Genomic DNA, 16978 nt, shown 5'->3' with positions numbered 1-16978 from the left:
CGGGCTCCAGCCGATGGTGGGAGCCGACGGTCAAGTCGGGCAGGGATGCCACAGGGTGGGAGTGGACAGTGCCTGGTCCCAGAGCCAGTCTGGCCCCAGAAGCCTCTCCGAGGCCAAGCCTTGCCCCCTCCTGCCCTGCTTAGCTCCCTGCAGCTGCCCTCCTGCCCTGGCACTGAGGTCCTTACCCAGAGTGGCTGGGTGATGGCAAATGGGGGAGGGGAGGGTAGCCATGCAGGAGGCTTGGGGCCTGCCCCACCCTCTGTGGCCCAGCCTGGCCTCCCTGGTATAGCAGGAAGGAAAGCTGGCCCTATGGCACAGGAGGCTCCCCGCGAGCCCCAACCAAGAGCAGGGCACATACCCCAAATCTTGAGAGCAGGCCTTGTCGTCCCTCCAGGTCTTTCTCAATGGCTCCCAAGGCCAAGTGTACCACTCCCAGCAAGTGGGGCCTCCGGGCTCAGCCATCAGCCCAGACCTGCTGGTGGACAGCAGTGGCCACCACCTGTATGTTCTGACAGCCCAGCAGGTGAGGCTTGTCCCTGGGGGTGGGGGTGGTGGGCACAGGAGGCCCGAGGCCCACTGCCTACTACCTCTGCCCCTTGCTGCCCATCCAGGTGGACCGGGTGCCTGTGGCTGCCTGCCCCCAGTTCCCTGACTGCGCCAGCTGCTTGCAGGCTCGAGACCCGCTGTGCGGCTGGTGTGTCCTCCAAGGCAGGTGAGCACAGGGCCGGGTCCGGACTTGGGCCAACAGGTGGTGTATGCGGGGAGGGCGCCCCGGAAGCAGCCTCAGGCCTGCCAGGAGGCCAGCTCGGCTTCCAGAGATGGAGGTACGGGGCCACTGCTGGAGTCCCTCCATCCTGCCCCACATGGCCCAAGCTGCTGTCTTCTCATTACCCAGCGCCACTCCCTGGTCAGGCCCCTGCCGCCTCTCCCAGGTGTTCCCATCCCACTTCTGCTCCAGGAACCTCTTACGGCAACCCTCCCCTCCACAGCAGCGGCCCCCCTTCTTACTCATGGTCTAGGCCAAAGCCCGCACTTTGGCCGCGAGGCCCTATCTGCTTGGCCCATCCCTCACGAGCACTGTCCCTTTCTGTCCCCCATACCCGGGTAACGTGCTCCAGCTGGGCCATCCTCCCGGCCCTCTCGCCACCCATTGCCTGGGGAGCCTGAGACCCACATGCCGACCCAATGGCCCCTGGCCCTACAGGTGTACCCCCAAGGGCCAATGTGGGCGGGCAGCCCAGGCCAACCAGTGGCTGTGGAGCTATGAGGACGGCCACTGCCCGCACGTCCAGAGCTTGCTGCCAGCCCAGCGCCCCCGCCAGGAGCAGGGCCAGGTGAGCTGCCCACCGCTGCCCACCTGTGGGGGCTGCCCACAAACTGCCCCCATCGTCTTCCTCCTCTCCTGCTGCCTCTGCTCCTACCCCACTGTGCCCGAGCTCCCTCTCCTCTGCTGACACCCACTACATCCCCCTACCGAGGAGCCCCTGCCTGCTCTGTTTTCCTTGACGTGTGTCCCAGGTCACCTTGTCTGTCCCCCGGCTGCCCACCCTGGCCATGGATGAATACTTCCATTGTGCCTTTGGGGACTATGACAGCTTGGCTCACGTGGAAGGGCCCCACGTAGCGTGCGTCACCCCTCCCGAAGACCAGCTGCCGCTGAACCCTCCGGGCACAGGTGAGGAGCCCCTGGGGCCGGGGGCCAGGGGCCGGGGCAGGAGCTGGAGGGGCAGGAGCCCCGTGACCCGCCCTGCCACCACCGTCCCCTCCCAGACCACGTCACCTTGCCCCTGGCTCTGATGTTTGAGGATGTGGCCGTGGCTACCACCAACTTCTCCTTCTATGACTGCAGTGCCGTCCAGGCCTTAGAGGCGGCAGCCCCGTGAGTGCCGGGCCTGGCAGCTGGGGAGGGGTGGCAAGCCCACAGGGCGCCCGGCCTGAGCATCCCCCTGCCCCTCCAGGTGCCGTGCTTGTGTGGGCAGCCTCTGGCGCTGCCACTGGTGCTCCCAGAGCAGCCGCTGTGTGTATGGGGAGCACTGCCCTGAGGGCGAGGACACCATCTACAGTGTCCAGGAGGTGGGTGGGCCCCGCCCCATGTGTGCCCTGCCCAGCCCCTTCTCCTGCCAAAGGGCTAAAGTGTCTCCTTTCCGCAGGTGGATGTCCAGGTGCGTGGCCCAGGGGCTTGTCCCCGGGTGGAGGGCCTCGCGGGTCCCCTCCTAGTGCCTGTGGGCTGGGAGAGCCGTTTGGCCCTGCGTGTGCGGAACCTTCAGCATTTCGGAGTGAGCGGGGGATGCAGATGGGGAGGGCTGGTGGGGGGCGCTGACCGCATCCAGGGTCCTGACAGTGCCCACTCCCAGAGCCTGCCTGCCTCCTACCACTGCTGGCTGGAGCTGCCCGGGGAACTTCGAAGGCTGCCGGCCTCTCTGGAGGAGATGGCGGGGGACGTGGGCCTCATCCACTGCCAGGCCCAGCAGGTGTGTGGCCGCCCAGCAGCCTCTCCTGCCCCTGGCTGTTCTCTGCGGCCCTCACACCCCCACACCTGTTGCCTCCCAGATTGTTCTTTGCCCTCCGCATCTTGTCGTCCCTCACAAGGCAGGCTCTGTGCACCCCAGCCTCTGCCCTAGGCTTGCAGTCCGGTGGGAGACGTGGGCACTGAACTAGGGCACCCATTCTGGGAGGAGTGTCCTGGAGGAGGCAGGGGTCAGGGTTGTCCGGAGTTGGGCTCGGCCTGACCCCACCCTCTGCCCATAGTTCCGCCCCTCCATGGCACAGCGGGAGCTCCCGGTGCCCATCTATGTCACCCGGGGCGAGGGCCAACGGCTGGACAACGCCCACACTCTCCATGGTGAGCTTGGGGGCGGCAGGGGCGGGTAGGACTTGGTGGGGGGCAGGGGGCGATGCCTCAGCGCCCTGCCTGACCTTCCTCAGTGACCCTGTATGACTGCGCCATGGACCACCCTGACTGCAGCCGCTGCCAGGCGGCCAGTGGGAGTCTGGGCTGCGTGTGGTGCAGCCACGGCCAGCCTGCCTGTCGCTATGGTCCTCTGTGCCCCCCTGGGGCCGTGGAGCTGCTGTGTCCCACTCCCAGCATTGACACAGTGAGCCCCCAGCCTCCTACCTCCTCCCCATCGGCCCCGCCCCTCCCCCTCCCACTGTACTAACCCCACCTGGGTCAGACCCACCTGCTCAGGCCCCCAAGCCCGGCAGCTCAGTTCCGCCCCAGGCTGGCTGGTGGGGTACCCCCACAGCAGAGCAGATGTGGGTTCGGGCCACCCTTCCTTGCTGCAGGTCGAGCCCCTAACCGGGCCCCCCGAGGGCGGCTTGGCCCTCACCATCCAGGGCTCCAACCTGGGCCGGGACTTTACTGAGGTACAAGATGCCGTGAAGGTGGCTGGCCGCCCCTGCAGCCCGGAGCCCTCTCTCTACCGCACCTCTGCCCGGTGAGCCATCCAAGCTGCCGGCAGCTGAGGGACGCCCTCCCGGGGAAGCCCTCAGAGAGCGGCTACCCAGAGAGAAGGGGAGCTTGCCGCCAAGAAATGTGGGCCTGGGTCAGAAGCGCCAAAGGAAGATGAGCCCGGGGAAGGAAGTGGGGGCTGGCAGTGAGAGGAGGGGGCAGCGGGGTGGAGGGGGGGGTTCTGGGCAGTGGCTGGTGGGCGGGTGGCCCCCGGCTCCTGCTGAAGACGGGCCTGGTCCATGGGAGGAGCCCTGAGCAGCTCCCAGGCCTCCCTTCCCCAGGATTGTGTGTGTGACGGCTCCCGCCCCTAGTGGCACCACAGGGCCCATCCAAGTGGCCATTAAGAACCGGCCACCAGGCATCTCAACCCAGCATTTCACCTACCAGGTCAGCACCCGCCCCAGAGTGGTTCCCACGCAGGACATAGTAGGAGGGCGGGGGAGGAGGGAAAACTAAGTGAGGATTTCAAAGTTGGCCCCGGGTAGCAGGAAGAGCTGGCATGTGTCCAGAAGGAAAACCAGGTGATCTGTCCGAGTGATCATCCGAGTGGAGGACAGGCCACAGTACCAGTGGGACAGTGGAAGCAGCCAGTGTGGCAGGCGGGTGGGACCGAGGGAGAGCGGGGACACCTTGAGGCACTAGCCAAAGCCAGGAAGTGCAGGGGGGCAGGGCAGAGCAGTATCAGGAGTCCGGCAGCACCCCAAGTTGGCCATTGGATCTCAGGATTTAGAGTTCGGGGGGGCCTGGGAGGAGTAAGTTGTGGCAGAGGAAGAAGCCGTCCTGAGGGGCAGAGACGCAGCGAGGAGAGACAAGCCCCTCTCAGGGCAGAGGAGGGCTTCGAGGCTTCTGGGAGGAGGGTGTGGTCAGCTATGGCCCACGGGATAAAGCCCCCGCACCTTGGGGCCCAGAGCCTAAGGGAGCAAGTGTCCGGCACCCCAGCCTGCTCTGTCCCTCAGGACCCCATCCTCCTGAGCCTGAGTCCCCAGTGGGGCCCCCAGGCGGGGGGTACCCAGCTCACTATCCACGGGCAGCACCTTCAGACAGGGGGCGACATCAGTGCCTTCGTGGGTGAACAGCCCTGTCCCATGTGAGTATCTCTCTTGTCAGCTGGGGTTATCCTTGGGGGCCTCATTACCCCCTTGTGTACATGGAGGCAGTGGGCTCAGGGCTCCCTAAGGCCCCCATCAAAGTCCAAGAGAAACGGCCACTGTGCCCTAATGGTCTCTGCCGTCACTGAGGGAGGCAACGTGGGTTTCTGGCCTGGGCTAGAGCTCAAGATGCCAGAGCCGTTCGCCCCCGCCCCCGCAGCCAGGAGCCGGTGTGTCCTGAGGCCATCGTGTGCCACACCACGTCCCAGGCTAGCCCAGGAGAAGCTGTGGTTCGCGTGGTCTTCGGCCACGCCCAGCGCACGCTGCTCGCCAGCCCCTTCCAGTACACGGCCAACCCCCAGCTTGTGGGTGCCGAGCCGAGCGTCAGCTTCCGGGGGTGAGGACCGGGCTGGCTCTCCAGGCGGCCTCTGCTCCTTCCCCGGGGAGGTGGGGCTGGGCTGGGCTGCCACCCGTTTGGCTGCTGACTGCGACCCAACGCAGGGGCGGGCGGCTGATCCGCGTCAGGGGCACCGGCCTGGACGTGGTGCAGCAGCCCCTGCTGTCCGTGTGGCTGGAGGCAACAGCAGAGGTGCAGGCGCGGGGAGCCCGGCCCCCAGATCCCAGCCCGAGGAGGAGCTGCGGGGTCCCTGCCACGGCCCCCCAGGCTTGTATCCCGCTTGAGGGGGGCTTGCTGCAGGTGAGCACCCCACCGGCAGGCAGCGGGGCCGGTCGCGCCTGGGGGGCGGGGGCGCGGGGTGCAGATGGGGGGCTATTTTGCCCACCCCGGGAGCGAGCGAGGAAGCCCCAGCTCACCCCTCCTCATCCCGGGTCCCGCTGCCTCGCAGTGCTCCACGGTCTGTTCCGTCAACTCGTCCAGCCTCCTGGTGTGCCACAGCCCCGCCGTGCCAGACGGGGCGCACCTGCGGCGGGTCTTCTTCGCCCTGGACAATGTGCACATAGACTTCGCCAGCGCCAGCGGGGGCCAGGACTTCCTGTACCAGCCCAACCCCCGCCTAGCCCCCCTCAGCCGCGAGGAGCCCGCCCGCCCCTATCGTGTCAAGCCAGGCAACGTCCTGGATGTGGAGGTGAGCGCTTCTGCGGGCCGCCTCTGCGTGGGGACCACGGGCAGGGGCCGGGCCCCCCCGCCCCAGCTCAGGCCCCTGCTTTCTGTCCCAGGGCCAGGGCCTCAACCTGGGCATCAGCAAGGAGGAAGTGCGCGTGCACATTGGTGACGGCGAGTGCCTGGTGAAGACACTCACACTCACCCACCTGTACTGTGAGCCGCCGCCCCGGGCCCCGCAGCCCGCCAACGGCTCGGGGACCCTGCCGCAGTTCGTGGTGAGGGGGGTCTCCGGGCACAGAGGTGGCTGGGCACTAGGGCCCCAGAGCCTCCCCCCCGCTCAGGAGCCCTGCCCACTCCCTGCCCCAGGTTCAGATGGGCAACGTGCGCCTGGCCCTGGGCCCTGTCCAGTATGAGACCGAGCCCGCCCTGTCTGCCTTCCCTATAGAGGCCCAGGTGGGCCTGGGCATGGGCGCTGCCCTGCTCATCGCCGCCATCCTGCTGCTCAGCCTCATGTACAGGTGAGAGGCTCCTCCCCATCAGGCCTGTGCCCACCGCCCTCCTCACTTTCAGAAAGGTGCACCACGGCAGGCCTCCACGCTGCCAGCCACCCTGGCTCGGTGGCCTCGGGCTCCCGGCTGGCTCCGGCCTGTGGCTAACACCTGATCCCTGGGCCGCAGGCACAAGAGCAAGCAGGCCCTGCGGGACTATCAGAAGGTTCTGGTGCAGCTGGAGAACCTAGAGATTGGTGTGGGCGACCAGTGCCGCAAGGAGTTCACAGGTGGGGAGAGGGGGACAGGGAGGGGGACAGAGGACCCACCTGGGCCTGAGCCCACACATCAGTGCCTCCTGGTCCGCAGACCTGATGACCGAGATGACCGACCTCAGCAGCGACCTGGAGGCCAGTGGGATCCCCTTCCTGGACTACCACACCTATGCCGAGCGCGTCTTCTTCCCAGGGCATGGCAGCTGCCCACTGCAGCCTGCCCTCGAGGGGCCTGGGGAAGACGCCCGCCGTGTCCCTGTGCGCCAGGGCCTCACGCAGCTCTCCAACCTGCTCAACAGCAAGCTCTTCCTCCTCACAGTGAGGGCTGTGCGGGTGGGCGGGGGGCCTGGGTGGGCGGGGGGCCTGGAGGGGCGCAGGCCGGGCCGTGCGGTGGGGCTGGGTGGGCACAAAGGCAGGGCGCTGCGTGGGGCGCCCCTGAGTGCCAGTGCCCTGCCCCCCAGCTCATCCGCACCCTGGAGGGGCAGCCTGGCTTCTCCCAGCGGGACCGCTGCCATGTGGCCTCCTTGCTGTCCCTGGCGCTGCACGGGAAGCTGGAGTACCTGACCGACATCCTGCGGACACTGCTCAGTGACCTGGCCGCCCACTACGTGCATAGGAACCCCAAGCTCATGCTGCGCAGGTCGGCGTGCCCGGCCGTGCGCTCCAGAAGCGGGGGGGGGGGTCTCCCCACGGAGCAGGGGTGGGTGGGGTAGGTGGGAGGGAGGTAGACGGGCCTCCTTACCAGGAACAGGGGGCACAAAGGGCTGACAGGTGGAAAAGCTCAGCTCAGGGCCTAGGGCGGGGGCGGGGGTCCTGCAGCACCCCCTCTTTGACCTGGGGCCCACTCCCTCCAGGACGGAGACCATGGTGGAAAAGCTGCTGACCAACTGGCTGTCCATCTGCCTCTACGCCTTCCTGAAGGTGAGGGTCAGCCCGGCTGACGCCTTCTCCCCTCAATTCCTTTCACAGCTGCCACCCGTAGCCCCGCTGACCTGGGCCCCCTGTTCCCCCAGGGGCCCTGGGGTGTGAACCCTCCAGGAGGGCTGGATGTGAGGTTGGGCCGGCCGTCCTCCCTGCGAGCAGCCTGTCCCGTCATGCCCGCTGCAGGAGGTGGCCGGAGAGCCGCTGTACCTGCTCCTGCGGGCCATACAGTACCAGGTGGACAAGGGCCCCGTGGACGCCGTGACGGGCAAGGCCAAACGGACCCTGAACGACAGCCGCCTGCTTCGGGAGGACGTGGACTTCCGGCCCCTGACGCTGATGGTGTTGGTGGGCCCCGGGCCCAGCGGGGCAGCAGGGAGCAGTGCCACGCAGCGTGTGCCCGCGCGGGTGCTCGACACAGACACCATCACCCAGGTCAAAGAGAAGGTGCTGGACCAAGTCTACAAGGGCACCCCCTTCTCCCAGAGGCCCTCAGTGCACGTCCTAGATCTCGGTGAGAGAACCTACCCGCCCATCCCTGCTTGGGGCTGTCTCCACCTGCAGGAGCTCAGCCCTGCACTGCCCCGGCAGGGAAGGGGAGGGAGGCCGGGGATGGGGATGGTTGGGGGGAAGAGGGGAGCTTGGGCCCTGTCACCCTGAATGCACCACCAGTGCAGCCTCGGGGCACAGGCTGCAGACTCACTGGCTTCCCCGGGCGCCCCCAGAGTGGCGCTCGGGCCTTGCTGGCCACCTAACCCTGTCCGATGAGGACCTGACCTCGGTGACCCAGAACCGCTGGAAGAGACTTAACACCCTGCAGCACTACAAGGTGCCGGGCGGCCGGGGGCTGGGGGGTTGCCCCCGCCTCCGCATCAGCCAGGGAAGGAGCCCAGCCTCCACTCGCCTTCCCGCCAGGTCCCGGACGGAGCCACCGTGGGGCTCATCCCCCAGCTGCACAATGGACGTGCTATCTCCCAGAGCCCGGCCCAGAGCTGCCCCTTGGGGGAGAGTGAGTCTTATGGCCCCAGGGCTCAAAGCAGGCAGGTGGGAGTCCCAGTCCTGCTGTCCACCTTGCCTGGGTGTCCCCCACATCTTGCCAGGGGGCGAGCACAACCTCTAGGCTAGGCCAGGGACCTGAGGCGGACGAGGGCAGCAGCTTGTCCTGGTTGGGGAGCTCTGGGACACCGGGGTGTTGAGCTGAGCTCTTTCGCCCCTGCTTTCCACGTCTCCCCCTACCCTGCCTCACCCGGCTAGGTGAGCGGGTTGGGCATCCCCAGGCAGTGGTGTGGGACAGGGGACAGGGGCTGAGGACTGAGGCCAGACTTCTGGGCCCTCAGACGTTCCCATGCTAGAGGACGGTGAGGAGGGTGGGGTCCGCCTCTGGCACCTGGTGAAAGCCACCGAGGAGCCAGAAGGAGCTAAGGCGCGGCGAGGCAGCCTGCGGGAGCGGGACCGGGAGCGGGCGCGGGCCAAGGCGATCCCAGAGATCTACCTCACCCGCCTGCTGTCCATGAAGGTTGGTGTGGCTGGGGAGCTGTGCCCCAGGGGAGCCCCCTGGTTGGGAGGGCCCGTGGGGATGGGGGCTGGGACTGAGCTGGGGGGAGGGTGTGGTCCTGAGAGCTAGCGCAGTGGCCTGAGTCCCTGGGGGAGCGTGGCCCTGGCCTGCACCAGCCTCCCACACCGGGCCCCCTGCCTTCCAGGGCACGCTGCAGAAGTTCGTGGATGACACCTTCCAGGCCATCCTCAGCGTGAACAGGCCCGTGCCCATCGCTGTGAAGTATCTGTTCGACCTCCTGGACGAGCTGGCGGGCAAGCACGGCATCGAGGACCCGGAGACCCTGCACATCTGGAAGACCAACAGGTACCAGCGCGCGGGTGCGAAGGACGGGCGGAGCCCAGGAGGGTAAGGGCCGGCCGCGCTGGGGGTGGGGCCACAGGTCCAGGACCGGAGCCCAAGCTTGGTGGCATCCGCCCTGCGTTTCTGACATGGACATGTCAGACAGCCCCCCCGCGGGACTCGGGTACGGCACGGCCAATGATGCGCGCGGCGGGCCTGTGTCCCCAGCCTGCTGCTGCGGTTCTGGGTGAACGCCCTGAAGAAGCCACAGCTCATCTTTGACGTGCGGGTGTCGGACAACGTGGACGCAGTCCTCGCCGTCATCGCCCAGACCTTCATCGACTCGTGCACCGTCTCCGAGCATAAAGTGGGCAGGGTAAGCCCAGAGCTGGCATCGGCAGCCCGAGGCCCAAGGAGGAAGGGCTCAGGGAGGAAGCCACAGAACTCTCCACAGAACTCCCGGAGCCGGGCTGGGGAGGTGGGCGGGCCGCGGGGCACTGGCGGTGCGGTCAGGGGGACAGGGCCGGAGCTCCCCCCGCCTCGCCGCTCAGGCCCACTCCTACCCGGAGCAGGATTCCCCAGTGAACAAACTGCTCTATGCCCGCGAGATCCCTCGCTACAAGCAGATGGTGGAGAGGTGAGTGTTGGGACGGCGGGGCTGGGGGGCGGGGCTTCCCGCCTTGCCCGCCCCTAACCGGGTCTCCGCCACCAGATACTACAACGACATTCGCCAGAGCTCGGCTGCGAGCTATCAGGAGATGAACTCGGCGCTGGCTGAGCTCTCCGGGGTAAGGCATAGCCCAGGGGGCACAGCCCTCTGCCTCGCGGTGCGCGCGGGGGTGGGGGTGGGCTTTAAGGTCCCGGGCTGAGCCTCACCCCTCCAATGTGTGGTCCCCAGAACTACGCCTCTGCTCCCCACTGCCTGGAGGCTCTGCAGGAACTGTACAAGCACATCCACAGGTATTATGACCAGGTGAGGCCCGGTGGCCGGGAGGGGGGGACGCCCCCTGAGCCTGGAGGGAGGCCCCAGAATCTCCCTGGGGCTGGAAGGAGGTGTCTAGGCCCCTGTGGGCAGAGGAGAGGAAGGGCGCAGATGGGGGAAGAGCCACACCCTCCATCCAGATGCCCGGGGAGGCCTGGGTCGGCCCCAGCGATCCCCAAGCCACTGCTGAGATGGTCCAGGGCTGCCCAGCCCTGGGCTACAGGCTGAGGGCAGAGGTCTCAGACAGGGCGCCCTTCTGTGCCCTGGGCAGATCATCAGTGCCCTGGAGGAGGACCCCGTGGCTCAGAAGATGCAGCTGGCCTGCCGCCTGCAGCAGGTCGCCGCCCTGGTGGAGAACAAGGTGACTGACCTGTGAACACCGAACCCCACGGACACTTGAGGCCCAGCAGCCCCGGCAGGAGCAAGCAGGAGCCCCCACCGCAGTGCCTGAGGACCCCCAGTCGGAGCCGGCAGCTGAGGAGGGGCCGGTGGAGAACGGCTGGGGTGCTGCCCGCCAGGGCTCTCCCTGAGGCCTCCCCCCTCCACCTGCTCCTCACCCCGCATTCCCCCGCCCGGGCTATCTTCTAATTTATAGTAATCCTCACCTCTTCCCCCCACCTCCCCACTGTATTTATTTGCTTGCTAGAGAATCACATCTGGAAATAAAATAGAAAGACATCTTTTTAGAAAAAGCCCAGTCCCCAGCCCCTGCCTTTGCCTGCGCAGTGCTGCAGTGCTGCAGTGCTCCGTTGCTTGGCCTTCCTCTCCGCCCCATGGCTATGACTTGTGCCTGAGGAAGAGGAGTCATCCGGCACTCCCAGGCCTTGCTCTCCCCTCTCCCCTCTCCTCCCCGGGCCCACCCCCCTCCATGTATGCCCACCCCACCCTACCAATTCTTTCCTGGCCCAGGGCTGACAGAACCAAGCATCTCCTACCTTGGGCTAAACACAGTCACTGCCAAGGCCCCTCTGCTTTTGACTCCCTGACAGTCCCCAGCTGGCCTCCTGCCTCCACACTGTGCCCTCCGTTCCCTCCTGGCCACTTTTCTCTTTCTAAAGAGAAAAGTGCTCCTCAGCCTTCATGGGTCTCTCACACCAGTGCTGATGGGCGCTGGGTAGGACCCGCAGCTGCCCAAGGCCTCCCCATCTCTCCCCCAACCCCAGCCACTCTGTGGCCCAAGAGGTCTCCGGTCCATCAGGCTATAGGCCTTGCACCAGCCACGCCCTACGCCACCCCAGAAGCTCACCCACCCCTTTCTGGAGAGCCAAGTCTTCCTGGCCCCATGTTAGAGCCGTGGGCTTGTTGGGTCCCCGAGGACAGGCCCAGGGTGCATGGTTCCCTGTGCCTCCCACAAGGAGGTGGAAGGAAGGCCGCACGGTGTCAGCGCTAGGGTCCTGAGTGGGCAGGTTCCCAGGCTTTGGCACTGTCCAGGCACCTCTGCTGGGAGGGACCAGCTGCCTTCAGCTCATGTCCCTGACTCATTCATCCAGAATCCCCAGTGACAGCACGTTCAGGGAGAAGACAGGGACCTGCCTGTCTAATGGGTCAATGAGCCATGGGAGAAGTGGGAACCGCACTGAGAGGGGGCAGGGAATGGGGTACCCATGGGAATGGGAAGAGTCACCTCTGGAAAGGCTACCACAAGGGCCAAGCAAGAAGCCAGATACTGTTCCCAAAGTGTCACTGGTGCTGTAGGGCATATGCAGGGCAGGCCGTGGAGGGCTCCACCTGAGGACCGGGTTTCCCACTGCCCCCCTCAGCTGACTCCAGCTCTGGAGTGTGGGGACTCGTCCTGGGAAGCACGTTGCTGACACCTCCCCACTCAGTGGGCCTCTTCTGCCACCCCTGGGCCACAGGGGCTTAGCACTAGGGCCTGGGTTGCTACATCCTCGAGTGGGTGTCCCCGTAGGGACCGTAGGGGGTCCCCCTTGGTGCGGGGACTGAGCGCAGAGCGGTTGTACTCATCCCCACCACGGGCCCCCTAGGCCAGCCCCGGGGCGGGGGCGGCTGGGGGGCGGCTGGGAGGCAGCTGGTCCTGGGGCCCAGGTTCTGCCGGGCCATGGTGGCCGCACCGTCTCCTCCCCGCCACATACCTTGCCCACAGCCGAGCAGCTGGGAGGCTATTTATAAAGGCGGGTGAGATCAGCGGCCGAGGCTATAAATGCGCAGGCCGCAGCCGGGCCCCACAGGAGCAGCCGCCTGGGGCGCGGGAGCTGCGGGCCGCGCGGCCGGGATGAGCGCCAGCGCGGGTGGCGGCGGTGGCGGAGACAGCGGCAGCAGCAGCAGGTAGGGCTTGGCCCGGGCGCCCGGGGCGGAGGGTGGTAGGGGGGCTCGGCGCCTGGCCGTTTGCCGCCCGCTCACCCCGCCCGCAGCTCGCAGGCCTCCTGCGGGCCGGAGTCCTCGGGCTCCGAACTCGCCCCCGCCGCGCCGGCGCCGCGGATGTTGCAGGGGCTGCTGGGCTCCGATGACGAGGAGCAGGAGGACCCCAAGGACTACTGCAAGGGTAAGGCCTGGCCTCGGGCGGCAGGCCGCCGGACACAAGGCAGCCCGGGAGGAGGAGGGTGCTGAGGCCGGCCCACGTGGGCCAGGGAGCCGGCGGGGCTGGGCTCTTCCGGGCCACCCCCTCAACCAGGCAGGCGCCACCGCCCACCCTGCCGTCCGGACTCCCTTCCCCAGGCGGCTACTATCCCGTGAAGATCGGGGACCTGTTCAATGGGCGGTACCACGTGGTGCGCAAGCTGGGCTGGGGCCACTTCTCCACAGTCTGGCTCTGCTGGGACATCCAGTAAGTGGCCCTTCGGCCCCCACCCAGGGCCCAGGGTCCACAGGGAGCCTGCCCCTGGGCTTGGTTGGGGCCACCATGATGCCCCAGGGATCCCGCCGGGGCGGCAGCCGACACAGGGCTTGGTGTCGCAGGCGCAAGCGCTTCGTGGCCCTGAAAGTGGTGAAGAGCGCGGGGCACTACACCGAGACAGCGGTGGATGAGATCAAGCTCCTGAAATGTGTGAGGCGCCGCCCTCTGGCTCCCGGGCGGGGCGGAGCTCCCGCGGGGCAGGCTCCAGCTGGCGCCGCCCGGGGGGACCCACGGCAGGCCAGGGAGGGGGAGAGGCGGGCGGGAGCGCCCCGGGGGGTGCCTAAGGGAGCAGCCGCTGACGGGCAGCTTGGAGCTATTCAGGGACCCTTTGCTCCAGGTCCGAGACAGTGACCCGAGTGACCCCAAGAGAGAGACCATTGTCCAGCTCATCGATGACTTCCGGATCTCAGGGGTGAACGGAGTCCGTATCCTTTAACGATGGACGGGTCATGCGGCAGCAAGAGCGCCGGCTCCTGCCATCCCTGCTGCTAGGGCCTCCGTCTCCCCGACCTGCACGAGGGGGGCTTGCGCCTCCCAGGGACACTAGTCTACAAAAGCCCACCGCTTTGGGGGCCTGTGTTCATGTGCCTGGGGGGAGTGGGGGCTGGATGACCAGACTGACACTGATTACCCATGGGGCCGCGGCAGCGGCGGTGTCCTCTCTCAGAGACGAGCTCAGGAGGCACCATCCCAACGGGCACACCTGAGAGGGACAGGGACGCTGTGCTGACACTAGAGCCTCGGGTGGGTGGGGCCCGCGCCGCAGCTGTGGACCCGCCGGCCACCCTTCACTCCTGACCCCAGATGTGTGTATGGTGCTGGAGGTCCTGGGCCACCAGCTCCTCAAGTGGATCATCAAGTCCAACTACCAGGGCCTGCCCGTGCCGTGCGTGAAGAGCATCGTGAGACAGGTAAGCACCAGGGGCTCCGCAGAGGCAGGGCGTGACGCCAGACGCCCGGCCGCTGAGGTGCAGGAGGGGCTGTCCCCAGGTGCTGCACGGCCTGGACTACCTGCACACCAAGTGCAAGATCATCCATACGGACATCAAGCCTGAAAACATCCTGTTGTGCGTGGGCGACGCCTACATCAGGCGCCTGGCCACGGAGGCCACGGAGTGGCAGCAGGCGGGGGCCCCGCCCCCATCCCGCTCCACAGGTAGCAGCAGCCTGCATGGGTGGATGGGGGGGGGACTGTGGGCCTCCGCCCCTGCCTGAGTCTCTGTTTCTTTCTCACCCCCAACACCCAACCTGCCCCTCCAGTCAGCACTGCCCCGCAGGAGGTCTTGGTAAGTTGAGGTGCCCCTCTTTCCCTGGGCCTCACCTCCCCATCTCCTCAGAGCTCCCTCCTCGGCCTCTCTGGTCCTGCTGCCTCCCTACCTCCCTGCCCCCTCAGGGATGCAGGTGATGCGCGGGGTGGGTCACAGTCCCTGAACTGCCGCTGGGGGCTGCTGGGCTGGTCACTGCCTCGGTACAAAGACACGGTGTCTCAGCCAGAAAGGGCCCAGGCTGCCCCCAGGAGAGGCCAGCGCCCAGCCAGAGGGAGGTCCCTTGGCTCCTCCCCAAACTTGAGCTCTGGGGAGCAGAATGGGGGCAGGGAGACAGGAGGTGGGCTGGAGTTGGGTGGCACCACGTATGGTCATCCCAAGTAGTCGGGAGGGGGGGGGACCTGGGGAGCTCAGTCGTTGGGCGTCCACCGTCCGCTCGGATCATGACCTCCGGATCCTGGGATGGAGCCCCACATCGGGCTGCCTGCTCAGGGGGAAGCTTGCTTCTCCCTCTCCCCTTCCCTGCTCGTGTTCCTGCTCTGTCTTTGTCAAATAAATAAACCAAATCTTTAAAAACAAAGTAGCTCTGGGGCCCGGAAGCCTGGGCCCCCGTGAGGCAGGCAGGCCATAGGCAGAGGCTTGGGCTACTCAAGGGACCCGCGGGGAGGGAGGGCCGGGGTGACCCTGGCTCTACTGGCAGACCGGTAAGCTGTCAAAAAACAAGAGGAAAAAGATGCGGCGCAAACGGAAGCAGCAGAAGCGGTTGCTGGAGGAGCGGCTGCGGGACCTGCAGAGGCTGGAGGCCTTGGAAGCGGCAGCCCAGTCGGAGGGTGAGCCGGCGGGGTGGGGGGGAAGCGGGAATCACCCGTCGGGCCAGCGCAGTCCCCCCACCCGGGCTGGCAGGCCACGAGGACCGTCAGCTCAGACGGTGCCTCTGCCCCTCTCTGCAGATGCAGTCTCGAGGCTAGAGGGGGGCAGCGGCTCCACCTCCTCCTCCGGCTGCCACCCTGGAGGGGCCAGGGCCAGCCCGTCCCCTGCTTCCTCCTCCCCTGCCACGGCGGGAGAGCGCAGCCTCAGCCCAGGCTCCCAGACCTCAGGCTTCTCGGGCTCGCTTTTCTCGCCTGCCTCATGCTCCATCCTCTCAGGCTCCTCCAATCAGCGGGAGACCGGGGGCCTCCTGTCCCCCAGCAGTAAGTTGAGTAGGGCCTGCGGCCGGCTTGGTTTTGGGGGTGGGCACGCAGCTGGCAGGCAGGGTGGTGGTGCCCGGCCAGCTCAGTCTCTCCCCACTTCTCTTCCTTCTCCAGCACCATTTGGTGCCTCGAACCTCCTGGTGAATCCCCTAGAGCCCCAAAATGCAGACAAGATCAAGATCAAGATCGCAGACCTGGGCAACGCCTGCTGGGTGGTATGAGCTGGCCCAGAAAGCAGAGCCGGGCACCCTGCTGTGAGGGCAGGGGCGCGGGCCAGACCCCAAGGAGCCCGTTGCGGCCTGCAGTGCCACTCGACCGACCCCAGGGTCTGCCTCGTGACGCAGACCCAGGACTGAGCCCAGACCGGCATCGGTCCCATCCAGTCAGCAGAACTGAACCCACGGCAAGGGGCGGGATCACTGGGAAGAGGCCGGTCCCTCTCGGGACCTCTGGGGACCCTGAGGCTCAGAGCAAACCTCACTGAGCTCCCTGGGTACACGGCCCAGAGGTGGTGGGAGATGGTGGGGGCCGGCGGGGGACAGGCCAGCCATGGCCCCAGCTCCTCCCCAGGGCTGCCCTTGCCTCCAGCATAAGCACTTCACTGAGGACATCCAGACTCGCCAGTACCGGGCGGTGGAGGTGCTGATCGGAGCAGAGTACGGGCCCCCGGCCGACATCTGGAGCACAGCGTGCATGGTACGCCCCGGCTGCTCCAGCCTCGGGCCGGCCCGCCGGCCAGCAGCCTCACCTTCTCCCCCTTCCAGGCCTTCGAGCTTGCCACCGGTGACTACCTATTCGAGCCTCACTCTGGAGAGGACTACAGTCGTGATGAGGGTAGGCAGAGGCCAGCCCTGGGCTCATCCTCGGGGCCTCCCGGCTGCCCAGCCACCTCCCAGCCGCCTCTCTGTCCACAGACCACATCGCCCACATTGTGGAGCTTCTGGGAGACATCCCCCCAGCATTCGCCCTCTCGGGCCGCTACTCCCGGGAGTTTTTCAACCGGAGAGGTAGGGCCGAGCGGGCTTAGTCCACCGGGCTATAGGAGACAGGTCAGGGAGCACAGGCCACCGGGCGGAGGGGGACTGCATCCCAGGGCCGGAGGCCTCCCTGGCAGAGCCTAACCTGCAGCCCGTGGACCCGCCCCCAGGACAGCTGCGGCACATCCACAACCTCAAGCACTGGGGCCTATACGAGGTGCTCATGGAGAAGTACGAGTGGCCCCTGGAACAGGCCACACAGTTCAGCGCCTTCCTGCTGCCCATGATGGAGTACATCCCTGAGAAGCGGGCCAGCGCCGCCGACTGCCTCCAGCACCCTTGGCTCAACCCCTAGGCCCCACCCGGGCTCACCCTCAAGCCCCTCCCAGTGCCTTCAGGGAAAGCGGGACACCTCCTGCCACCCCCAGCTGACCTCCTCCCCGCTACTGGGCGTCAGCTTCCTCCCGGCCCCACCACAGGGCAGAGAGATGCTGGAGCCAGGCCCATGGTTCGGAACTCATTCTGCCCCTAACCCTCGCCAAGGGCCCCCAGTGGGAAGCGCGCGCATTTCTTTTATTAATAAAGTG

The 16978-nt window shown here is 67.0% G+C and overlaps 2 protein-coding genes across 3 annotated transcripts; both read left to right on the top strand.

The window, feature by feature from the left end:
• Positions 1-1456: 1456 nt before the first annotated feature.
• On the top strand, positions 1457-10797 carry PLXNB3 (plexin B3). The gene is made up of 29 exons (XM_044235185.1): positions 1457-1675; positions 1771-1879; positions 1959-2073; positions 2151-2276; positions 2355-2471; positions 2749-2842; positions 2926-3095; positions 3286-3437; positions 3733-3838; positions 4408-4538; positions 4760-4936; positions 5041-5236; positions 5385-5624; positions 5716-5877; positions 5969-6120; positions 6280-6380; positions 6460-6683; positions 6827-7005; positions 7220-7286; positions 7473-7800; positions 8012-8115; positions 8202-8295; positions 8624-8802; positions 8987-9147; positions 9352-9499; positions 9696-9760; positions 9836-9911; positions 10022-10096; positions 10377-10797. The coding sequence occupies exons 1-29, from the start codon at positions 1555-1557 to the stop codon at positions 10479-10481; spliced, it is 4074 nt and encodes a 1357-aa protein (XP_044091120.1). The 5' UTR covers positions 1457-1554; the 3' UTR covers positions 10482-10797.
• Positions 10798-12506: 1709 nt separating this feature from the next.
• SRPK3 (SRSF protein kinase 3) lies at positions 12507-16960 on the top strand. Of its 2 annotated transcripts, XM_044235950.1 has the most exons (14): positions 12507-12608; positions 12782-12890; positions 13022-13109; positions 13297-13384; positions 13764-13870; positions 13950-14115; positions 14220-14245; positions 14925-15054; positions 15175-15414; positions 15529-15629; positions 16003-16110; positions 16179-16248; positions 16329-16421; positions 16562-16960. In XM_044235950.1, the coding sequence occupies exons 1-14, from the start codon at positions 12545-12547 to the stop codon at positions 16744-16746; spliced, it is 1575 nt and encodes a 524-aa protein (XP_044091885.1). In that variant the 5' UTR covers positions 12507-12544; the 3' UTR covers positions 16747-16960. The 2 variants fall into 2 exon arrangements, with proteins under 2 accessions (XP_044091885.1, XP_044091884.1); XM_044235949.1 differs by lacking the exon at positions 16003-16110 and having other exon boundaries at positions 12529-12608.
• The last annotated feature ends 18 nt before the right edge of the window (positions 16961-16978 follow it).

The sequence above is a fragment of the Neovison vison genome, chromosome X (assembly GCF_020171115.1).
Source record: "Neovison vison isolate M4711 chromosome X, ASM_NN_V1, whole genome shotgun sequence".
Lineage (NCBI taxonomy): Eukaryota > Metazoa > Chordata > Mammalia > Carnivora > Mustelidae > Neogale > Neogale vison.
This window is presented reverse-complemented; position numbering and strand designations above follow the sequence as displayed.